A 25,744-nucleotide genomic window follows, 5' to 3' on the forward strand; every position below is an offset into this window, starting at 1 on the left:
AGCTTCTCGGTCCATCTTCACTTACCAAATTTATCAAGCAGCTGCACTTTTAGAAGAAATCAGTCATCCCCCAGTTGAGGTTGATGTTTAAAACTGAACATTTCGAACTCGTTGTTGAACTATATGAAGTCTAGAGCCTCATCTGTTGTAAATCAGCACCATTCCAATGAAGTCAGTGGAGCTATGCTCGTTTACATCAGTAGAGGGTCAGGCCCTAATTGCTTAATGACATCTTATAGCCAGAGAAACGCTTTCTTTTACCATGTCCCATCTCCCTCCCATGTTGGCATGCTATTAAAGAATTTCCCTCTGCATTACAGAACCTTCAAGGCACAGATTCTACCTGCTTACCTAACTGTAAAACCCCCAACACACACAATTAGCCTTCTACATATAAATGATGAATTCAGTTCTCATCCTCATGCCATATTTTCCAGATAACTACTACTGTTTTCCTTTTGCTCCTACGCCCGGGCCTTTTCCTTCTTGGGCACTTGCTCTCCATTCAAACTAACACATTACAGAAATATAATCAGTCTTTCCATTGTGAAACCAAGAAGCTTTTAATGAGCATGATGATAGCAAGGACACTGCAGCGATCACCTATTAGAATCCAGAGGGGTTGATTGAGACAACAGGTCACAGGTAACCATGTATTCTTTGACGTGCCTGGCACCTGAATCGGGAGCTGGACTGCTTACGTGACTGCACAACACTACCCCGCCTGTGCTGCAGCCATCTTCTCACCTGTCTTAGGCAAACAGTCACCGAGACCTCATAGCAGAAACACCGTGGCCATTCTCTCCAAAGCTGAAGGGACTGGCTTGACCCAAGGAAAATGGATTTATATGGCCACAGCCTGGAAGGCACAAAACATCCTCAAATCCCACTGATGTTCATGGGAATTGCAGAGGCTAAGCACTTTCCAGGAGGCCAGCAGCACTTTGTAAATTCGGTTCCTGAGGCAGCTGGGCAGCACAGAGAAAATGTGCCAGAAACTAGCTCCTGTTGGCTTAAAATTACTCAGAGATAGGAGGAACTCACTGATTGATTGTCATCTTCCTCACACTTGATCCTGCATTCGCTGTTGAACTGGAAGCCGTTGGTGCACTGGTATAGGCCATGGAACTTTGACGGTGGAGGGTCGCAGGTGACGGGCACACATGCTCCAGCTAACCAGGTGCCGTCTTGCATGCACTGGATCTTAAAGGCCCTCCTTACATGTGGAAACAAATCAGAATATTGTAGTGAGTGCCTCAGTCAGCTACAGCTCAGGAGAACCCAAGCTCTGTTTAGCGAGTGGCAGGAAATGGCTGGGTTTGTGCTTTTCACAGTAGGGACCCAGTTCTGAATTGGCATTATGTGGTCTCAGAGCAAAAATAATCCTAATCTAACAATGGTAGACTAATCCCACCTTCTGCCTTTCCCACATCTCCCAAAACACTGCTTGTCCAGTGTGTGGGATGTGGGCAGTTTGAAGTGGGTTGAACAGGGTAAGAAATATTACAGTCCTTTCCCACAGAGTGTCAAAGGGGACTTCCCAGAGATATTTCTAATGTAGGTCCTTAGTATAAACTATTGGGGAAGGTAGGCTGGAATTGTCAAAGGATCTGGACTGAGTTAAATGACTAATTCCCTTTATCTCCTTTAAAAATCCCAGGTGTGCAATCCCGTTTTTGGAAGATCACTAATAGGGAGAATTCCCATTATTCTCTGTTGAGAAGAGACATTCTTTCTCACGCTAATGGGATCTCATCTGAATCTTACCCTATCCTCATGTTGTACTCACAGGATCTCTAGCGGTACAGCTGGTCCAGTTATTCATTACAGATGAATGGCATGCTGAAGGTAACTGCCTTCCATGTTGATAAACAGACTCTGATATTTACTGATTTAGTCACTATTTTAACTTTTTAACAAATTGCTGGTGTAAACTAATTTTCACATATTGATTGTGAGTTCATTATAGCTGCGTCTACACGTGCACGCTACTTCGAAGTAGCGGCACCAACTTCGAAATAGCGCCCGTCGCGTCTACACGCATCGGGCGCTATTTCGAAGTTAACTTCGACGTTAGGCGGCGAGACGTCGAAGTCGCTAACCTCATGAGGAGATAGGAATAGTGCCCTACTTCGACGTTCAACGTCGAAGTAGGGACCGTGTAGACGATCCACGTCCCGCAACGTTGAAATTGCTGGGTCCTCCATGGCGGCCATCAGCTGGGGGGTTGAGAGATGCTCTCTCTCCAGCCCCTGCGGGGCTCCATGGTCACCGTGGGCAGCAGCCCTTAGCCCAGGGCTTCTGGCTGCTGCTGCAGCAGCTGGGGATCTATGCTGCAGGCACAGGGTCTGCAACCAGTTGTCAGCTCTGTGTATCTTGTGTTGTTTAGTGCAACTGTGTCTGGGAGGTGCCCTTTAAGGGAGCGGCTTGCTGTTGAGTCCGCCCTGTGACCCTGTCTGCAGCTGTGCCTGGCATCCCTATTTCGATGTGTGCTACTTTGACGTGTAGACGTTCCCTCGCTGCGCCTATTTCGAAGTTGGGCTGAGCAACGTCGAAGTTGAACATCGACGTTGCCGGCCCTGGAGGACGTGTAGACGTTATTCATCGAAATAGAGTATTTCGATGTTGGCTGCACGTGTAGACGTAGCCTATGTGTTTGGATTACTCAGTATTTCTTATTCCTTCTGAGTAGTCCCACTAAGGCCTGGTCTACACTAGGAATCAACTTCAGTCCCAGATACACAATTCTAGCCATGCTATTTGCATACATAGAAACAATGTATCAGGATTGATGTTCTTCCCTGGTGCAGGTCAGGCCTCTTCAGGCTCGCGTCAATGTCCCTTACTCTATGTGTCAACATGGAAGACCAGGGTCGATGGCTGAGCCCAGAGAGATTGATTTTACCTCGTCTTCATACATGTGGCAAAATCCATCCCTGGGAGAACGATCACAGAGCACCGACCCCTCTCGATAAGTATAGACATACCCTAAGTCAAGTAGCATTGTTTCTTGCTGGCATGTTGGATGACTAAAGCTTTTTAAATTTTTCAGTCTTCCTTGTGCATAAATATTTTCAATCGGATGTAACTGTGGTATTTGTATGAAGAATGAGCAGACAGCCAAATATCTGGATGAACAAATGCATGTTTGGGAATAATGAATAAAAATGGCATGAATATGGTAGCCAAATGTTGTTTTTACAGTACACAGCTAACTTTGTCTATGGGCTCTCATCCCTAATACCATGCACCTAGGATCTCTATATTTTTTTCTCTTTTCTGGGATCTTCAATAATTCTGTGCTGTCCAAACCTGATGATCAATGTGGGTTGTCCCACAATATTCCTTGCTATTCACACAGTTCACACAGTCCACAGAACTTTCTCTCCTGAAGTTTTTAACATCACATGTCTCTCTGGAATACATTATCTGCACTTGGTGTGACCATTTCACTTACTTCCTTGCTTTTCTGGAGGAGCCAGGAACATGGTAACCTGGTTTGCATTTGTACTTGCAGAAGGAGCCCACTTTGTGCTTATCTTCATGGCAACGAGCAGTCTGGAGGTCTGCATTGGGAACTAAAGATGGAGCTCGACACATCAGCTCACAAAGAGCCTCAGGGAAGGACCACAGCCCATCTTCCATACATGTCAAGTTGCTGTTGTTTCCTAGAAAGGACAGTGGGCAGGGTTAATAAAATGAAGCAGGGCTATATTATTAGGGTGTCATAAACCATTCATTAGGTCCAAAGATTTCTAGGTTTGTGTGTCAGTTCTCTATGTCTATATTCTGCATGTGTCCTCTGGGTATTCTGTCTTTGCAGGACTAAGAACTCTGCCACCCACAGAGACAGGATCACCATTCTGTGGTTCTGTCAGGAAAGATGGGGACGCAAGGGACATGCTGACTGTGGATGGGCACTTTACTTTTGTTCTTTCTTGTCTTGTTGTTTCTCTTAACCTGAAAAAAAGCCTAAAAGGTCTTTTCTGTTTGAAAAGCACTCATGTGTGGAAAATCTGCTGGCCTGTTTGCAAAACCACTCACCCCAAATACACACAGACATGGGTACAAACACACACCTCATGGCACCAACATGGTGCTGCTGCCACCCTTCCAGTCTTCTGGAGTGTGATAACCTTTTCCCCTCTCTTGAGTCAGTCTTGTCTACTTACAATGGAGATTTTGGGGGTATTATGTGCCTCTGCATTGAATTTCAGTGCTTAACACAATGGAGCCCCACTCTTGATTGGTCCTTTGGTACAGCTACCTTAACATAACAACAACAAAGTGTTACTTTTCCTTAGAAAGCTTGCCTGCCCAATGCCTGGCCACTATCTGAAAGGTAAAAGCCATGATAGCACATCTTCCTTCCTAATTTAACTTTGCTGATTCCGTGGAGCAACTCCATGAATGAATCAGGCACTGTATGTTTTGCATTTCTTTGCCGTTTCATCTCGTAAGTAATAAAGGCACAAGCTTTGTCTCAAAAACAAACAAACAGAAAGGCCAACCCCAGAGGTGTGCCAAAAACCATTTAAAGACCTATCCGTCTCTCAATCTCTCAATCTAGTGCTGCAGAACCAGTGTCGTGAGTGTCACTCGTGTTGACAAGTCCCAAGCTGAGTCCTATATGATCTTTCTCCTCTGGAAGGATGGGCGCTCTAACATGAGATGTCAAAGCTGAGATTCAAAGGCAGGGAAAACGGAGGAATTGCTAGAGCTCAGCAAACTGTGCGGCAAAGCCCTTCTGCTTCATTAAACCATCACTGGCTTTTTTTAAATTCCCTTCCTAATTGTGGCAGATTGCTAGGGTATTTCTGAGAAATCCACAGCTCTTCCTATAGCACCAGCCTGCTTCTCTTGTCTGACTCATGCAGCAGCTCTGCAGCCCTGCACTGGTGATCTCATGCTCGCTACTGCAAAGTGATGAACTGTGACTTTACAAACAGGAGCTTCCATGACATCAGTGATGGAATTAGATATGAGTCATGCCACATGCATCCTTCGGAGGCTCAGTGACAATGCCTGTTAGTCACCATCTGTGACTGTGCAACAAATGATTTCTTTACAAGGTCCCCAACCTCAGGGCTCCGCAGCCCAAGCACCTGTAGCCCATCCCCAGACGGGGAGCAGGGCAGCTGCTCTAAAGGCAATGGGAGCAAGCTGTGCTCAGGGCTGTGGGGGCAGGGAGGCTGCTGGAAGAACAGGTGAAAGGGAGAGCCATGAAGGCTGGGGGAGGGCTTAGATTCAGTCTGCTGGTGCCAGGAAATGGAGCAGGGTTGTGGGCTGGGGGCCTGGGTCCCAGGGCCAGGAGGCAGAGTGGGAGCCAGTGGATTGGGCTGCTTGGACCAGGTGTTGGAGCTGGGGCTGGTGGGTAGGAACTTGGGGCTGCCTGAGCCTGAAATGTGCTGGGCTGGCACTAGGCTTATGCAGCATAGGGCACTTCTCAATGTGGGGCACAGTGAGGTCCTATGCAGTTGTGTATCCTGTGTATGCCCAAGGACGGCCCTCCCCAAACTGGGGGGCATGCCCCCCCTCAGAGGGTGAAGAGGAAGGTTTGTGTGGGGTGGGCTCCGGGCCTGCCCCTAGAGGAGGTGGGAGAGAGCACCTCCCAGACCAACTCCAGCTCCAGTGGGAACTCCGCTCTGCCACAGCCCAGCTGCCTCCTACAGCTCCCCTTCTGCCCTTGCTCTTCCTGCAGCCTAGCTCAGCCCTCAGCGCTCTCCATCCATGGGCCAGCTCCTCCCCCATCCCCAGTCCAGCCCCCAGATCTACCTTCAGCCCACGCTCCTCTGCTGAGCCAACTGTGCAGTGTGGGGGTGGGAGGAGCAGACCGAGTCCACTACTAGGGTGACCATCTGCCCCATTTTTGGTGCGACAGCCCTGTATTTTGAATGCCAAAAAGGCTTCCTGCCTTATTTTCCCAAAGGGGCTAATTGCCCCGTATTTGGTGCCCTGCTGCCATGCAGGTGCAGCTGCTGGCTGGAAAGCACATACTCATGCTCTCTCCAGCCACACCAGAGGGAGCCAGCAGGGGCCCCGCAGAGGCAGAGGTATGCTGGGTCGCGGGGGCAGGAGGTGCTGGCTGCCTCCTCCTTCCCAGCTCCCCAAGGCGTGGGAAGTCGGGAGTCCAGCTCCACTACTCTGGCAGGGGAGGCAGAGGGTCCCAGGCACTGCAGAGCACTGGCCTGTTGGGACAGGGCACACCAGCTGCTTTCTGCTGCTCTGCACCACCCAGCAGCCCCAGGAGCTGCTCGGGGCTCAGGAAGACCAGCGCCAGTCTGATGCAGCACGAGGGCCACGCACTGCCTGGGTGTCCCTGAAGCCAGGGTGCCCGGGGCCCCACACGTGCCCTGCTGGGGCCAGGGCTTTTCCCGCAGGGGCAGCTGTGGGGTGTAACATGCTGAGCCTGGCCCGTCCCACCCCGCCCATGGGCAAAGGCAGCTCTGCTCTGGACGCAGAGCCCCACTGAGCTGCCACACTCCCGGACCCCCAAAGCCTGCAGGCTGTGCGGTGGGGCAGTGCAGGCAAAAGCGGCAGAGCTCCAGGCCAGGCCCATAGGGCTGGGGCCAGGCACGGGGCTCTCCTCTGCGCTCTGGCGGGTCTGTGAGGGTACTGGCACCCCTCCCCCTGCCACACATGGACTTGGGACCGCTTCTCCTGGGCAGGGCAGGGGAGTCCTGCTGTGAGCTTCCTGGGAGCAGTGACTCAACCCTGCCCCACCCATGTGCTTTGGGCACCCCACAGGATCCAGCCCCTGGAGAATGCAGTGAGTGCCCCTCACTTGGCTGGGATCCCTCAGTGTCTCCCAGGGCCCGGGGAGCAGCTGCTCATGGCCCACTCCCTGCTGCACTCCAGCTACCCTGCACAGCAGCCTCCTGCCCGCACCCATCCATGGCTCTGGCTGGTCAGACAGCTGGGGAGCCACCATATGTCCCTGGCATATGTCCCTGTCCCTTATTTGGGATACGGAGATGTGGTCACCCTATCCGTTACCAGTAAGGGGGAGGCGCTACCACAGGAAACTTTTGGGCACCATGGCTTCACCATGTTGTTTTCAGAGCTACGCGCCCAAAGGGCACAGGACACGAAGGGCTACCACTGCAGAAACCAAGTGCCAGCGCCTCAGCTGGTATCCATCAGCCTAGTCTTGCTGCAATCTCCACTCAGGATTGTTTCACTGTTGACTTCTGTTATTGTGCAATGTTTCATATGACTATTCTCACGCTTTACTGTGGACAACTTTGCACCTCTTTGAATAGGAGTAAAATAGCTACTGTCACATTTAAAGCTCATTCATTAAAGCTCAGATTTCTCTTTTGCTGAAGAAGGACTGGTCATGGCTATGTAGTTAAGGTTGAGTTGAGTTTTGCACTTAAACCAGGGATTCAACAGTTTTGTCATGAATGAATAATTCAGTCTATCCTCCAACAAAATGAAAGGTATTTAATGTAGTTCATCTGGAATTCACAATTAGCATTAACAGATGAGCTGACATCATGCATACCAAAGAGCCTTGCGTATCTAGTGCACCTAAATAGACAGTAGCATTAGGGATTAGTTCAGTGTTGGTAGATGACAAGTCATTTCAGCTTCAAAGTTCTTTCAGATTTACTGCCTTGCTGCTACATTTACAGGATCAGCTCATGTTGTGCTTGCAGTGATGGGGACACTTGAAGAAGCAGCAAACTCTCATCAGGGAGAGGAAGACAGTAGCAGGAGGAAAGAAAGGAGCAAAATGTGTTGCTTTGGGCATTACCACATTTAGGAGACCCCATCAGGGAAGGCAGAAGAGAAGGGGTGAGGGTGGGATGTGCAGAAGGTCAGAGGAGGATGGTAGCTGAAGAGAAAAGGATCAGGAAAAGATCCCTTAGGGAATTAAGTGTGTGTGTCAATGAGAGATGAGGCTGATGCTTTCTGCTGACTTTGGAAATAAAGAGAAACAGGAAACTGAGGAGATAGGGGAAGAGAGAAGAAATCTGCCCTGTTTGGGGAGTGACAATCGGTGGGCCCAGTTAACGCTGGCATATTCCAAAGCTCTGGGGACAGTTACACCCAGGGCATCACCTTAGACCATGAGATGAGTTGGGTCAAAATCCTGAGCTCTGAACTCTCCAAAGTTCCAATGCAGAGTTCTGATTGAGTTCCAGTTAGTAAAGCTCTTTAAATCTGAAGGTGTTTGAAGACAAAGTGCCTGCTTAGATCCACACCTAATTACAAATGATCAAGGTCACATGCTGTGTATGATGGGAATAGGACGGACAAACTAAAAGCTGGAACTGAGATCACATCATGCTGCAGTGATTCACCTAGCAACACCTGTCTAACAGATATGCGGCCACAGCAGCAGACCAAAGGTACCTCTGTGAGCAAGAGAGATGAATGCTGAGATTCTGAATCCCAAATGTTCTATTATTGACACAGGGTCAAATCCTGAAGGCTTCTGAACATCAGCAGTTCGTACCAAAGTCAGAGAAGTTACAAGTGTTCAGTGCCTCTTCAGGCACTTCAATCCCCACAGAAGATTTTGGGTAACTTATAGTGCTCTTTGGGGTGCGCTTGTTTCACTGTTTACTTCCATCAATCTTGCCATCTGCTCTAAAGAATCCCCTTTTCCCTCCTGACGAAGCGCGTCTTTGCCCACAAAAGCTTATGCTCCCAAATATCTGTTAGTCTGTAAGATGACACAGGACTTCTTGTTGTTTTTGAAGATAACAGACTAACTCGGCTACTTCTCGTATACTTTTTCTGCCTGTGTCCAGAAACAGCCCTGGCTGCACAACACATGTAGTACCTGATGAAAACTTTTGAGGATTTCTTTACATGCCAGTAATAATTGTGAGTGTCCAGAGATTTCCTTTTGTCAGGCTGGATTGTGATATGTACTCACACTGACTACCAACTTTGCTAGTCTGGCAGGATGCAATAGAGAACCTTGGGGAACAAGGTGTTATTCAACATGAGGAAAGGTGTTAGAAACTGGACATTGGTTTGGACTTTCATCATGTAGCTCAGAATCAGAGGTGGGAAAAGTACCCAAAAAGTTACTCGTGTAAAAGTGCAGTTGCTGGGGGGTTGTGATGTACTTAAATACAAATCAGCAGTGTGCCACTGAAAAACTACTTGATTAAAAGCGCACATGCACACATGGCCATGTCACATCTTGATAGTACTCAAGTATTCAGAAGTGAAAGCAGATGTACTTTTACTCAAGTTACTTTTTGTATCACCTCTACTCAGAATAAACAAACAAAGCATTTCCAACTACATAGATCATGGCTCTACCTAGAACGTCAAACACACTCAGGCTAGTGCTGGTGCAAATTTTTCAACAGTGCCAAAGCAACTTAGGAGGTAGTTCCCTTTCTCAAAAGCGATGCCGGACTTTAGGAGCTTGAGTCCCACTGAATTTCCGCGAGCCTTGGACTTGTAGGTTTCCATGTCCCTTTTAATATTGAGACTTAAGCTCCTAAGTAACATAGGCATTTTGAACTATCCCACCCTATGTCTATAAATACCTTCTGCTGACTCTCCCTGCCTACCCCAGGAAGAGGTGCTAGCTGATGAAATTAATCATCCTTCTTCCTCTCCCAGTGAGAAGAGCCGGCCTAGACGATTCACTGTTCTGTTTCTATTTATTCCCATAACTTTTTAAAGTTTTGATTTTGTGGAGGCAATGTTTGCTGTCATTATTATTCCCAGCCCACAGTCATAAAGGGGCAAGTTATTAAATATACCTTCACAACATACAGCGAGAGGAAAGGAAATTAATTTCTAGCAAAGCCTGGCCAGTAACTTTCTGCCCTAATTCTTTTTTATGCTTCAAACTCCATGGCATAATAGAAATCACAAATAATTAGAATAAGGATCAGAATATCTGGTCTTTTCCAGACATTATGCTAATGTGCGGCAAGCTACCCTCCGTACCTTTCAGCACTGCTGGAGGTCGGCAAGTGAAGGAGCATTTCTTTCCAAAGGTGGTGCCCTCGCTGCAGTTGAATGTAGCTGGATATACATGATACTGATCTGGGATGCCACAATCCACTGGGTCACAAGACACCTGTTTGTTCCATTTCCCATCTGTGCAAGTCATGGTGATGCTGGACTCCAGCTGAAAGAGATATGTGGCCAAAGACATGATAGCCAGCAGGAGAAAGATCAAGCCTCAGAATAACCAAAAAGTTCCCTGCACCCTTTAAGAGCCACTCACAGCCTGTCCACCACTCATGTTTGCAATCCCATCAGGTCTCAGAAGCCAATCATCAAGCTCCATCATCAGTGTTTGGACTGGAGGCCTCAAAAGACCATCCACATGCTACACAAAGTAATCAATAGGAGGTGATTCCCCTTCTGAATCAGCACCAAACCAGTGCCCCTGAAGTGCTGTGTTGCTGGTGTTGGTACTTAGGGCACATTTAGGGAACATCTACACTACCCAAATGATTGATCGGGTCAGGGTTGATCTTCTAGGGTTCGATTTCATGTGCCTAATAGCGATGTGTGAAACTGAACTATCAGGGGTTAACAGTCGTCAACACAACCCCCCCACCCCCCACACTCTTCAATCTCACAAGGAGTAAGGCAGGTCAATGAGAGAGTTTCTCTCATCAACCTCCCTCAGTGAGGATGGCCAGGTAAGTTTATCATAGATAAGTCAATTCTACTGCTGTAACTGCTTATCTATGATCAACTTTAAGGTCTGGTGCAGAGCTGGCAGTAGAAGGGAAGTCCTGGAAACCTGGGGCTGTTATAGACCCTTGGATGATTTTTCTCCTACAAGGATGTGAACCTGTATATCCTGGCTGAATGTGAACTGGAGCTATTCAAAGTCACACTCCAGTTTTCACCAGCTGTGACTCTTATTCACTGCTGCTCCTCTGGTGTGGGCTCTGTGTGCTGTGAAACAGCTGCTGTGCCAGAGCCAGGATAGGGCTGCCTATCAAGCCATAAATTACTCTGCTGTTCCATTTCTGGGAGCTGCTCACAGTTATTTTGATACTACTCTCCTCCGTTAATTGCTGCAATACCTAGAGATGCCTAAAGGATGTAGAATCCTGCCGTGCCCTTACTGTCTCAACAGACAAGGTGATATTATTATTCCCATTTTTCAGCTGGAGGAACAGAGGCACAGGAAGGTCATGTATGGCAAAGTGGGTACAGAGTTTCTGTGGCAGGGCTAGAAATTCAGCTCAGATCTCCTAAGTGCTGCCTAGCGCCTGAGCCACACCACCATCCTCTGTTGGTTTTGAGGAATGCTCCCCAAGAGGCAGCAGATATCCAGAAACCCTAGATCGCAGAGAGGACAGAAATGAGGGAGCCAGCCTACACTAGTTAAAACAATGAATCTGCTGTAAACACAAATTTAGGTGAACTGAATCAATACTACAGACAGTACTTTTTTAAAGCAACATGACTAGAAAACAGGGCAGGAGAGTCTGAGAATATGACTCCTTGGTGGAGGACATAGGGTGGGATGGAGAGATGGAGAAACGAGAACATGAGATCCAAAAACAAGAGGTAGCTAGAACAAGAAAAAAAAAGATACCTGCACAAATCTCCCTGAACATTAACAGTCCAGTGCCTCCAGACAACATTTTATTCAGGACTGGCTCATTCACAGGAGATTTGCAACTCCAAGCACTGATTTGGGTTTATACAAGCAAGGGAAATTTTCCTAGCACACATCAAAGGGACCTGGAATTCCCTTTTGCCAAAACACCCTAATGGTTTCAACAGAAGTTCGTTCCTGTCTCCCTTTGACGTATGGTTATATTCAGAATGAAAAAAGCAGTCCCACTGACTGGAGAATTCCCGAGTGGGCTCACAACCCCTTTTTGAGGCCATCGAGTTATTTAAACAGGGAGCTTTGTGGACAAAACCAAACCAAACCAAACCAAAATCCTAATGGTCCAGAGTGTTGCATACATCCATGAAGAGCCTAAGGCAAAGTCAGATTACATGCATTACTTCTGCAGGGTGTGCTCCCCCAGGACGTTATCTTCACTGCTTTCCAAATTGTCTGGACCATTTGTTGTAATTGTTGGTAGACTGCAGATAGAAAATGACACGGAGATGCCTGCACTCCAGGCAAGTTGTTTTTATGGTGAGAGATTCCATAGAAGAGAAGTCAAGAGGGAACTTTTTATAGGTGGAAAGTTCAACATCCCTGCTCCCCACCCCCTTTGCCCGGCTTTGATCCAGTCCTTGGAGCAGAAGTAGAAATTGGGCATTTTTCAGCCCCTAAGTTGGATTTCCATTATTTTCAGTGGCCAAAAAGCGGGGTAACAAAGGAGTTCAGGGCCTGATTCACAGGCTGAGTGACTATAGCTCCAATCCCATATTCAGTGGGAAAGATGAGTGTTCAGTACTTGTGAAAATCAGGCTTTTAGCCTCTTCAGACCTGGGAGACGGGCCAGTTTCCCTGCTACACCTACACAGCATGTGGGTTTGCACATCAGGCTGTTTGACTCCATAGTAAGCTCAAACCACTGTTTCCCATAAGAAACATTATTACTGTCTGCTGATTTCCATAGTACCTATGGCCCTGGCTACTAGGCAAATTGATTCCAGAAATTAAAACACAAAATAAAAGCCATTAATCAAATGCTAAACCAAATACATGCCTCTTGTACTGTGCCCCGAAGGACACTAGACTCAAGATGTTAGAAGGCACAGGGAAGCAAATTCCAAAGATGTGGGAATTTTGCTCAGGAAGCCTAGTTCCTTGGGATGGAGAGTTCTACCTTAGTAACCAACTTTAAGTGCATCCCAGTTGATCTTTGATTGTGGGAGAGGATCCGGAGGAAGACACAGCCTCTCCAATAGAATCATAGACATGTAGGTCTGGAAAGGACTTTGAGAGGTCAGCAAGTCCTGGACCCTGTGTTGTTGTAGGACCAAGTGAGGCTAGACTATCCCTGATGGGTGTTTGCCATCCTGTTCTTAAAATCTCTCATGATGGGGATCCCACAACCTCCCTGGGAAGCCTTTTTCAGTTCTTATCTCCCCTTATAGAGAGAAAGCTGTTTCTAATTAACCTAAGTCTCCCTTATTGCAGATTAATCCCATCACTTCTAGCCCTAATTTCAATGGACATGCAGATTATCATCCCCATTATAACAGTTATTAACATATTTGAAGACTCTCCTCAGATACCTGTTTGGTCTTTTTTCTTAAGACCAAACATTTCCATTCCTTTTAACCTTTCCTCATAGGTAGTGTATTCTTATTGTTTCATATTTCTTTTTTTGTTCGCCTTCGGACTTGCTCCAATTTATCCACATCTCAGTGAAAGTACTGCATGCAGAATTGGACACAGGACTACAACTAAGGCTTCACTAGTGCCCAGTGGAGCAAGAGAATTTCATAGGGTAGCTAACCTGATGCTACTTAAACAAGTTAATGTGGCTCACAGGGGGTTAAGTAACCTGGCAAATCACACCCAGTGGGGCCAACAGCATGATTTGTTCTTCAGTTTTTTTGCTGGCTATTCCTTATAATTTACAAACTGATTATTTAGCAATTTCTTCCAGTGGCTTTTCAGGTGTTGAAGTTAGGCTGAATAGTCTATAATTCTCCAAGTCCTCTTTGTTTCCCATTTGAAAAATAGGTACTATGTTTGTCGTTCTCCATTCCCACGCTCCAGAAGTTCTCCAAGATAATTCTAACAGTTCTGAGACTGCTTCATCTAGTTCCTTAAGCATTAACTAAACTTTGTTTTACAGTTCTTTCCCCATTTTTGGCTTGTGTTCCTTCTCCCTTGCTGTTAATATTAATTCTGCAGAGTATTTGGTCATCTTTACAATGTTTAGTGGAGACTGAAGCCAAATGAGTATTAAACACGTCGGCCTTCTTGATGTCATCTGTTATTACCTCTCTTCCCTGCTAAGCAGAGGACCTACACTTTCCTTTGCCGTTCTCTTGGCTCCTAATGTATTTAAAGGGCATTTTCATTAAACAGGCCCCAGATCAGTTAGAGTGTTAAAAAATATTATCTGAACAACTTGAATTTCTCTTACAAACAGGGAAGTAATATAGAAAATTGGGCCCACGTGTCATACATTTAGGGAAGCCCACCCACCCAAGAGGTAGTTACTGTGCACTGCTCTAGCTAGCAATTCCCCAGGGGCTTCAGGCATAGTTATGTTGTACACTAGCTGAACAGAAGAGCTGCAGCGAATAAGCAGCCCATGGGAAAGGGAAAGTGACGGGGTCATTGCCCTACAACTCAGAAGGCACCACTTGCCAGCAGCGCACTTATTCTGCACTTATCTCAGCCCTGAGAGAGAGAGGATGCACGATTATGCTCTGCTGTGTAACGGGAAAATTCAGTCTCTCTGAGCATTTGGCTCTAGACTTCCCTCCTGTGGAACTTTAGTGGCTCTGAAGGATACTTCAATCCCTTCAGCCAATGAACACGATGACTGTTCCATTATAGAGAAATTACTAGTGCCCTACCAAATTTACAGCCATGCAAAACGCATCACGGACTGTGAAATCTCGTGTCCTCCTTTGTTATCTGACCTTCTCTGAGCTTTTACCTTGTATGACACAGAATTCATGGGGGAGACAAATATTTCTCAAACTGACGGCCCTGGACCAAAAGAGAGTTGCTTGGGGATGTCCTGGTATTGCCACCCTTACTACTGCACTGCCTTCAGAGCTGGGCAACAGGAGAGTGGTGGTTGTAATGTTGGCAGGGTGCCCAGCTCTTAAGACAGCACCCTGTCAGCAGCACCTCAGAAGTAAGGGTAGCAGTACCATACCCATGCCACCCTTACTTCTGTACTGCTGCTTTCAAAGCTGGGTGGCCAGAGAATGATGGCTGCTGAGTGAGGTCCCACCTCTGCAGGCAGCAGTGCAGAAGTAAGACTGGCAATACCACACCAAGCCATCCTTTCTCTGCGCTGCTGCTGGTAGCAGCTCTTCCTTCAGAGCTCAATTCCTGGCCAGCAGCCATTGTTCTCCAGCTGCCCAGCTCTGAAGGTGCTGTGGCTGCCAGCAGCAGTGCACAGAAAATGGAAGCAATACTGCAAGCCCCATAATATAAGTTTGTGACCCCCAAGCAACTCCTTTTGGGGACAGCATCCACCTACAACTATACCACCTTGAAACTTCAGATTTAAATATCTGAAATCAAGACATTTGCCTTTGTAAAAATCCTATGCTCATGATATTGACCAAGATGGTCTGTGAATTTGGTAGGGCCCTAGAAACAACATATCAGAGTGTTTGATCATTGGCTTCTCTTGGACTTTGTTCCCTAGATTGTCAGGTGGAAGCTTTTGGTTTTCAAGCTCATTGATACTGTACTCTTTTCAAGCATATCCATCATCACTTTAGTGAATCTTGCAATGCACATGTATTTGTGGGAGAACATTACAGTCCCGGCTTTCAGGAAAGGAAAGTGAAAGCTAATTTATTGGTTGGAATGTGCCAGATGGATTTAGATCGACGCAGTTATAGGAAATGTATCCAGGGAGTCAGCATTCACAGCCCTGCTTTTGCAAAATGTGCTAAAGGATCTGGAAGACCACAGGTGGCCAGGACCTCATCCAAAAGATGGCAGATCCACCAGCAGAGCATTCCTTAATTCCAGAGTGGGACATTAATCATTACTGGCTCAGAGGGAACAGCACCACACCCTGAATCATTAACAACATCATATCTGGAAGCACCCATGCTTTTCCTTGCTGTTTTCCCACCAAAGTGCTGAGCAGGCCCAAAGCTGCTTAGCTGGTGAGACCTGGCAGGCCACACAACCCAAGGTAGCACTTAGGAAGCACTTGGTTTTGCCTGGAATTTATCAGCTGCCACCCGGGGCCCTTTGGATTGCTTTGATGGGCATTTCCAGCAACTGCTGCCTTCAATCTTCTGCCTTCCAAAAGGAGCCTGACATAAGAAGAGATGGAAAAAAGAAATACAGCCGCCCTTCGTCTGGTACAGATTATATGAACTAAACCTCAGCCGGTGTCATAAAAGTTCTGCTTCATGGGCCTTTCGCCAGCTGGTGAGAGCCCGCGTCCCCTTCTGGCATCCCAAGAGCCCAGTCTGCTCCTGCTTCAAGAGACATTTCATATGTGACGCTTCCTCTCCTTAAAAATGAACAGCTCTATGCTCTTCTCTAAGTACTCTTCCACCACTGCCCACTGACTGTGCCTCTAATTGAACCCACATGAGCTGAGCTTGCTTTGCCTGGCATGATTGATGATACCTTTGCAGAATACTAAGGAGATGCTGGGTTTTAAGTAATACCTCGCAACCAGAGCAGCGGGGGCATCTAGCAGGAGAGAGGACAACAAAGCAATCCAAAGGGCAATCCAGCCTGAACTACTTGACTGCAGTGAAATAAAGAACCCCAGCGTGGAGCGTGGTGAGATCTCTTAAGCACATGCATAACTTTAAGTGCTTTGCTGAAGAGGAATCACTGAAGCACAGGCTTAACTCTTTTGCTGAACTGGGGCCTCAGTGCCCATATGCACACTACCATGGATCTAACACAGACTATAATGAAGGCAGAAAGCCTTTGGCCTAGGGGTTTTTTTTGTTTGTTTGTTTGTTTTCTTGGTACTGGATTGTTGAAAGGAAAGTGTGGGGTGGATCAGGGTTTGGATAACAGCATTGTGGGAGCGAGTGAATCTCCTTGGCTAGTGGAATTAACATCTCAAGTCATTTCATATGAATCAGATCAAGCCCTGAATGCTCTGGGAAATAAAAAAAGAACACACTGAAACCAGGGTTTTCTGATCAAAAACATACAGTAATAATTGGCTTCCATCTTCCCCATTAGGGACTTTTCCCATTTAAGCGATACAGTGTTGGAGAAACAAGTTTAGTTGTTTTATTTGGTTTGTGGATTCCTGTGTTCTCAATGTAAAGAGCTAGTCCAACTATTTCCCTGGTCAGTCATTCAGGCTTGTTTGAGACTTTGTTTTCTAGACTGCAAAAATGCTCAGCTGGAGCGAGGGATCTGGTGCTGATGCCAGTTACGATGGAAGAGGCCCAGCTCATGGGGGCCTGTATTTGTTTTGTAATTGAGTTGAAAGGGCTGACTCATTCCCTTCCACTTTGTCTCCCCCTCAATGATCTTTATGAAGAGCACAAGATTTTACAAATACGGACAAGCTGCTGTGTGTGGCTGTTTGCCTTTTTATACCCCTACCCCCACGCTTACAGCCCCTACCACAGACAAGAAAAGTGCCCATGTGGAAGACCTTAACTAAGCCACTGTTCACTTCCATGCAGGACCCTACTGGTTTTAAGTAAACAGGTTAGAGAGGAGGGAAATGGTGTGTGTAGAGAGAGGAGGAAATGGAGCTTTGCCCCCAAACTTAACATAAATCCAGGGATGTTCTGGATGTTTGAGTCATGGGTTGCCTTCTGCCCCACATTAACTCTCTATCTCAAACCTGCAGGGAAAGCTGGAGGGATTTCCACAGTGCCAGAGAAGTTCACCCCCCTCTCTGGGAACTGAAAATCACCTCTGCCTGGGGATGACTTATGCCTGGTGCTCACAAAAATCCTTCTGAAGAGCCAACAGTTTGGTTTTGGAATGCACCGGATTGTAGCAAGTGTCAAGCATTTGAGTGGGGCAGGAGGTGGGGGAAGATTCCAAGTGGGGTTCTCCAAGGTTCCCACTAAAAGGTCTTCGCCCATGCTCCAGGCTGTCCGTGATACACATGAACGCTCTGCCATGCTATCAACACACTCAGGAGATTTTTCAGGAACAAAAGGATAAATATTCCCAGCACAAAGTGAATGTAAATTTGCTCAGCAATGTTGCCTCCCCTGCTTGGTTTTATTTCAACAGGAAAAGAAATGAACAGTCTCCCCCCTCGTCTCTTGCCTGCTCTGCCAGCACATGTACTTGTGGGACTGGGAAGGTTTGTCTCATCATTAAGAGGAGGCAGCATATCATGGTCTGAACCACATTTTTTTTTTTTTATTTTGGATACATTTTCCCCCTTGCAGTTGTTTATATTTCTGCACCTCTGCACTGTCAGGTTCTGTCTGGAAGTGGACAGAATAAAATGCTGCAAAAGAGGCCATAGCCAATGACATTATCAGGCCAAGACAAAGAAGAAAACACTCAAAATCTCAGCAGATAGCACATGCTTGGGAGATTCACAGTTCAGTTTTGAAGGCTTGGTAAGATTAGACCAGATCAGAACAACCACCTACGCATTTGGGAGTTTATGCAAATTTCAGAAACATTTGACACTAGAAGTTGTTTCTGTACAGTAAAATTGCCCATTTCTCAAGCAGGAAGATATATAGAAATAATCAGTCTATCTCACTTCGCTATCGCTTGCTGTTGGGAAGAAGTGCAGGCTACTAGCTCAAGCATAGGTGTGGAGGTGAACACTCCCAGATTCTATTTTCAGTCCTGCCATTGATTCCCAGTGTGATCTTATGTGAACCATTTGGCCTTTCTGTGCCTCAATTTCTCCAGCTGCTAAGGAAGGTAGCAATAACCCACTCCCTCTTGGGAGCTGCAAGGGGCAACTAAAGTGTTTGTAAACAAGAGCCAACTTTTTAGCACACATGTGATGATGGAATCTCCAAAGCTTTGGGGTTTCTAGTGTGATCAGCTCTCAGGATTGAATTCTGGGTCTGTAAAAGTAGCTGTAAATCTTATGAAAAAAGAACAAAAAGATTTCACATGATTCTCCTGGTAGGTTCTACTCCTGGTTTGGACCAGGAATAGTACATTGAGAATGGATTTTCTTAGGATGTTCCACAATAACAAGCAGTCCTGTGGCACCTTAGAAACTAACAAATTTGTTAGGTCAAGAGCTTTCATGGTGCCACAGGACTGCTTGTTATTTGTGAAGCTACAGCTGAACATGGCTACCCCTCTTAGACTGTTTACAGTGTCCCGTATTTCTGCTGCTGAGCATGAAAAGGACTATGAAGTGCAAAGGTATCAGGGAAAATAACATATAATGAGGCCTGCTGATGTGAGCGGGGAAGCAGAAGTTCCAGATGCCCTAGGGCCTGATGATTCAAAAGAGCTTGGGGCTCCTGAACACTGCCACTCCTGTGGTAATGGTGATGGTAGTCAGTAGACATGGTTCCTTTAAATTGCCACCAGTGGGTCAGGTGGTGCACTCCAAGTAGCTCTAGGAGGCTGCGTGGGTTGGGGAGGGGAAGGGGTCAGTACAGCATGCTCTGGGAGGCATTGTGGGCTGGTTGCCCTAACCCTGCCCCTTCTTCCCAAGGCCCCACCTCTGCTGGGAGCATGGAGCCAGCCACCTCTTTCCCAAAGTCCCCACATGTCTGTCACCCCCGCTTCAAAAAAGATGTTGAAGTTCAGATGCAAGTGTGAGTCACTTCCTCTTTTATCCAGACCAAGCTAGCCATCTCTCCTTTGGGACAGAGTGTGTCTTTGCCCACGAAAGCTTATACTCCAATAAATCTGTTAGTCTATAAGGTGCCACAGGACTCCTCATGGATTTTGCAGATACAGACTAACACGGCTATTCCTCTGATATTTGTCTCCTTTGGGAGACACCTGTTCCCTGGCCCCCAACACACCTGGCTCTTGGTGAGGTCATCATCATGCTGGACTTGCAGAACGTGGCCCATCTTGCAACTCACATGGCACTGGGCCCCGTGATAGAGCCCACCACTGGTGCAATTTAGCAAAGAATTCTCAATCTCCAGCTCTTGGCAGTCAGTGGCTTCACAGGAGTACTGGACACAGCTAGTAAGGAAACAAGAAATGATACTGTTAGCATAGTTTGGCAGGGCAGTGCTAGACTGACAGAGCCTTCCTCGGGAGGGCAGCATGTTGCAGTCACTCCGCTGGTGCACTGAAATAGTTTTCTGAAATAGTCTGGGAACAGTAGGCACCTCTGCCATGTTTCCTGCTGAATGGTAGCACATTACAGACCTGGTTGTGTGCGTACGTAATCCTAGTGCGGGGGTGGGCAACCTGTGGCTCTGGAGCCACATGTGATTCTTCAGAAGTTAGTATGTGGCTCTTTGCATAGGTGCCAACTCTCGGGCTAGAGCTACAGGCACCAACCTTCCAATGCGCTAGGGTGCTTAGAATTAGAGAATCATAGAATTCTAGGGATGGAAGGGACCTCAGGAGCTCATTGAGTCCAGCCCTCTGCCCAAAGCAGGACCAACCCCAACTAAATCATCCCAGCCAGGACTATGTCAAGATGGTACTTAAAAACCTCTAGGGATGGAGAGTCCACCACCTTTCTTGGTAGCGCATTCCAGTGCTTCACCGTCCTCCTGGTGAAATATTTTTTCCTAATGTCTGACAACTCGCCCTCTGTAACTTCAGACCATTGCTCCTTGTTCTTCCATCTGTCACCATTGAGAACAGTTTCTCTCCATCCTCTTTAGAGCCCCCTTTCAGGAAGTTAAAGGCTGCTATCAAATCGTTCCTCAGTCTTCTCTTCTGCAAACTAAATAAGCCCAAATCTCTCAGCCTGTCCTCATAACTCACATGCTCCAGCCCCTTAATCATTTTTGTTGTCCTCTCTTGAACCTGCTCCAATGGGTCCATATTCTTTCTATACTGGGGGGCCCAAAACTGGACACAATACTCCAGATGTGGCCTCACCAGTGCCAAGTAGAGGAGAATAATAATTTCTCTAGATCTGCTGGACATGTGTCTCCTAATGCACCCCAACATGCGTTAGCCTTCTTGGCTACAAGGGCACGCTTGTGCTTGCTACTAAACCCCCAGCTCTGCTCCAGATCCTGCCCCAGCTCTACCCCTTATGGTCTAGCTCTGTGGTGTCTAACACTAATCACATGTGGCTGTTTGGCCGGTTTGGTGTGGCTAATTGGTCTGAACAAGAAATATATTTTCAGAACAATGTGGCTAAGTCTGTATAGCAGTAGCCACCATAGGGGTTACTGCCTCAGAACTAGCTGACACCACAGGTCTAGATGGTGCTTGGCCTTGTCATGAGTGCAGGGGACTAGACTTGATGACATCTCATGGTTCCTTCCAGTTCTACGATTTTGTAAGTCTCCAAGTCCCACACCTTCCTTCCCCCAGTTCTGTGCCTGCCACGTCCTCTCTCCTCCCTCCTTCTTTAGAACCTCCTGCATGCTGTGACACAGCTGATGGCAGCGGAGAGGAGGTACAGGGAGGAAGAGAGAAGCACTAATAGGCAGGAGGTGGGAGCTGATGGTGGCGGCTGACACATTACTGTGGATCTTAGGGAATGTACACTAGTAAATTCTGGCTCCTTCTCATGCTCAGGCTGGCGACCCCTGCACTAGTGTAAGAGGCCAGATTGTCACTGCTTGAGAAGGACATTTGATTTTTGTGAAGGGTACACAGAACATTAACGGTGTGCACTGCAGCATCTCAAGCTGCCCTTCAGCATGTTCTCCTAACTGTACCACAGAGGAACCATCTTCAGGGTTTCAGGAGGCTGTTTGCTATCCAGGCACCATCCAATCTTTGCTTTCTGCTGAAATTCTAAGTGTCAGCTCATACCAATGCTTTCTGGGGAACTGGACTGAGACTAACACTCTCAGGTCACAAAGGGCACAACTTCAGGTATGTAGCTAGTGATAAGCTCTTATCAGTCACAAACTCAGTAGTACGTTGTGTTTTCAGATCGCTCCTATTGCTCCCTTCCTGTCCACAAAGCAGCTGAACAGCTGAAACCTCTCTGTTTCCTCACTGGAAGTGATATTCACATTTAAAAAAATTTGTAAAATAATGCCTTAAAAGCAAACAAACTGCACACCAAATACTGTGTGCAGTAAAGTCCTCCAGTCTGTGATAATCCTGACTGAACAACAACTGCAGACTGACCAGGTCAGGGACACAGTGGTTCTCCACATATTTACTAGTGTGGCCCACAGAGGCAGCTCTCTGCGTGGGCTGCAGCCTCACAATATCTGTACTACCTGTATGGCCCTAAGCGTGTCACATGGGCTGCAGCTGTGCGATGCCTGGGCTGCGAGCTGTCTGTGGACCACAGTGTAGAGGAACAAAGACTGACATAATGCTTTTTATACGGAGCAAAGCATCGTATGGACACCAAGTCACTACCTCAGGGCCTCCCTGTGAAGAAGCTGGGACAGTGCAATTAATCCCATGGTAGAGCTGTGGAAGGAGACACAAGGGGGAACATGACCACAGAGCCAGGCAGAGGCAGAGGTAGAGGCAGGTTTAGAACTAGGAGTTCTTGAGTTGCAAATCAGACTAAGATACATTATTCTGTCTCTGTATCAAATCATTTTGTTTCCAGTGAGGTAATAACCCCACCTGGGAAGTAATCTACTCTTGGATTCTCATCATTCCCAGCATCTCGGAAGCCCTTCACTGGAATGAGATGGGCTGCTAATACCCTCTGCATTCATACGGACTCCATGTATGACTCCCATTCCTCTCCACTAGTTTGGTGCTGCTCAGCCTGAGTAAGGAACCAACATGTGAAAAGAGCCCTGCACAATTCGCACCTAGTACCAAACTCATAAGAAATAGTGTCTTACTCCACACGTAGCCCCACTGAAATCAATGATCTCTTAGAAGCACTCCCTCTCCACAAGTAATCTTAGCTGACCTTCAGCTCATCCTTACTGAAAACAGTGCAGCATCATACTTTGCTGAAGACTCGACAACACCACCAGAGCTAATTACTTAAGAGGGTCCTACTGAATATTCATAAAGGCGTTGTCATTGAAAGGGTATGGATGTTGAACATCACTACACATTCCAACTGCACTTGTGCACACAAACTAATAGTTATATAGTTTTCCTCCATTTTTGGAAGGGAGATTTTTGGATGTAACTTTCTCCTGCCTTAGTGCTCCACTGACAAATAAATTGAGTTGTGGAGGAACAAAGAACATCACTGTCAATTCAATGTGTGGAATAAGGCGAAATCTCTGCTCAAAAGTAAATGTTGTGAACTTTGTTCCACTGTAAATCTTGAAGGAAGAATTTAACCCTTGTGCACAGACGTCAGATAAACACAAATAAACACGAATAAAATGATTTTTTCAGTAAATAGTTGATGTGCAGTAATATACTGGTGTTGCCCTGAATTCAAGACTTGAAGTATCTCATAGGAAGGAATGTGAGAAAATCTAAGGTCAAATGCTGCTGGCTTTACACCTGCGCAAATCTGGAGTAACTCCACCAAAGTTAAAAATCCAAATGGCATATGTGAGAGCAAGAAACTGACCCCCAGAAAACCACTGATAGTTTACAGAACTGAAATACCAGGGATAAAAACATTAAGTAACACTTCTTAGGATGTTCCTCTTTCTGTTTACAAGTCCCCTTGTGGTCTTAGCAAATGGCTAGGGCACATTTTTAGCAATCCCTTCGAGGCTCCAGATTATGCTTTGGTTAGCAGGCTCATCCAAGCAGCTCTCTCGGCATGTAACTCTATAAGAATGACCTCATAAAAAACAATACAACCATTCACTTTTTGTAAAAACAACAACTACCACTACCAAATGTTTCCAATTTAAATACTTCTGGTTCTCTAGCTACTAGTTCCAGTTTGGTATCAGCTACTGTCAGCTGTAAATACCAATGCATTTTGGAGTCATTGTCCTAAACCAAGTGCCTCAAGTGCAGAATTAAGTAGGAAAAACAAATAACAAAAAGAAAGACATTCAACAAGAACTGATCTTCCCATATGCCTGAAGAAATGGGCTGCACTACTCCTTTCTCACGTACTACCATGGCACGTCCAAGAAATCATATATTCCTAAGGAGCAAAACTGTGACAAATCAGAGAATGAAATAATTTTTTACCTTAATCAACCTTCTTCAGCTTGGACAACAACTTAATGAATCTGTGCACTGTTCGATTGAGGCTCAATAGGCAGACCTCAAAGAGTGGTTTGTGACAGATGGGGAAACTACGATACAGAGCGGTTAGGGCTCAATATTTTCAAAAGTGGACTCAACAGTTGGGCAGTCAATGGGAGACAGCTTTGGTGTGATTTCAGAAGTACTCTGCACTAGCTGGAGTCAAAAGCAGAGGCAGGTGCAGTAAACTGCAAAGCTCAGGCCCTACGCATTTGAAGGTGTGCAGCTAAAAATCAGGACATACAAAATTAAAGGCCCCTTGGGGTTGATATTCACTATTAACATTTTGCATAGCTTGATCCTGACCGACTGGCCTCTCTGAAAATACCACCAATTTGGAAACATCAGGATGGTCACGTTATTATCTGCGTCTTTTCTAATCCCTGACCTCCAAAGTTCTCTAAGCTCTGGTGCACAAATCTGTGATTTTATTTTTTTTTAAAATATGTTTCTGGAAACAATCAGGAAAACTGGGAAGAAGAGTAGAAGAGGGCAATCATGCATTCCTCCAAGCTCATCCACATCTCTGCAGACTAGAGATCTTCAAAAACAAGAGATTGTGAGATTTATGAGATTTCTTGTTATCTCATAATTTCAGCCATGTTGGAAATAATACCACAGCAACAGTCTGTCCCATAGTGTAGCACCAGTTGAAACCAGAGGAGAAGAGAGATGTGATTTTGTTATAATATATTCAGGCCCATGTGCAGGAATTTCTGTGGGTGGAGAGGTGCATTTTCTGTAAATGTGGACTGCAATTTTGTTTAAATATAAGGGAATTCAAAATAGTCGTATAATGAGTTTGCATAAGAGAGGTTAGTGAAAAATTTGAATGGTGATTGGTGATGGTGATTGACGATTGGTAATGGAACAGTGACTGGTAAAATGATTTTGTTATAACATACTAAAAATTTATACAGTAATAAAAGTTTTATGGAAATTACCTTCTGGGGTCTTGCAGTAATATTGGAAGCAAAAAACAATATTCTCTTGTCTCCCTGCATGTCCTGTTGCTTCCAGACAAGGTCATGCTGGGAAATGTAGTCCATTTCCTGCCCAGGGCCAGCTCTCTAGGCATGGAGATGGCCAAGTAGCTACAGCTCCCAAGGTGACTTGGGCTCTCCCACCATGCCCTGTAGGTGTCCCCTGTACAGAGCAGCAGGAATGAAGGGAGAGAAATGGGGTGGTGGCACATTCGCACCCCTCAAGTATGGAGCTGATATATTTCACCAAAGAGTTTTGAATATCACAGACAATCTAAATTCTGTTCATATTCAGGCTGAAGGTCTGAGTTAGTTTTTATTTTAATTTTTTATCTTATTTTATCTGAATCATTTCACCCATTTTTAAAACATAATATACTCACAACTTCAGCTCTGATTTCTCTAGGCTGATATTGGTCCTGAGTCAGCAAGGCACTGAACTACAGGCTTATTCTCAAGTACGTGCTTACGTCCTGCTGGAAGTATATGACATTATTTTGACTTAAGAATGTAGTTAAGTGATCTCCTGAATCAGGACCCTGGAAATGCAATCCTGGAAACATCTGTATTGTAATATGTTTGTACAAAATGATGACAATTAAGAGGAACTCTTCCTTCCTCTATACATAAAAAGAAGACAAAACACCTCCTGCTTTGTAAAGTGGACAGCAGCCAAATATCTTTTCCTTACCCTGAGGTCAAACACTATTTTTCCAAGAACTCACCCCAACACTGTGCACCCTCATTATTTAAGTAATTTCCTTAGCGATCTCTCTGCCAAAAATACTTGCATAGGCAAGCGCAAGATACACACACAATTGCACCCTGTCATACAATAGAGGGCCAGTTCTGACCTCATTTTACATAGATGTGTATCTGCAGGTAGGTTTGGGCACTAGATCTTAACATTTCTGTCTACACTGATTCTATGATCATGCACATATTACAC

At 46.1% G+C, this 25,744-nt stretch overlaps 1 protein-coding gene across 1 annotated transcript in view; it reads right to left on the bottom strand.

Annotated features, from left to right (window-relative positions):
- Positions 1 to 25,744, bottom strand: part of PAPPA (pappalysin 1) — a 248,149-nt gene that overhangs the window by 38,695 nt on the left and 183,710 nt on the right. Inside the window, exons 14-17 of the mRNA XM_075015238.1 lie at positions 19,537 to 19,705; positions 9,928 to 10,111; positions 3,458 to 3,668; positions 1,045 to 1,216 (exon numbers count right to left, since the gene is read on the bottom strand). Of these exons, the coding sequence (XP_074871339.1) occupies positions 1,045 to 1,216; positions 3,458 to 3,668; positions 9,928 to 10,111; positions 19,537 to 19,705 (736 nt within the window). The remainder of the gene's footprint in view (positions 1 to 1,044; positions 1,217 to 3,457; positions 3,669 to 9,927; positions 10,112 to 19,536; positions 19,706 to 25,744) is intronic.

Source organism: Carettochelys insculpta, chromosome 21, assembly GCF_033958435.1.
Source record: "Carettochelys insculpta isolate YL-2023 chromosome 21, ASM3395843v1, whole genome shotgun sequence".
NCBI lineage: Eukaryota > Metazoa > Chordata > Testudines > Carettochelyidae > Carettochelys > Carettochelys insculpta.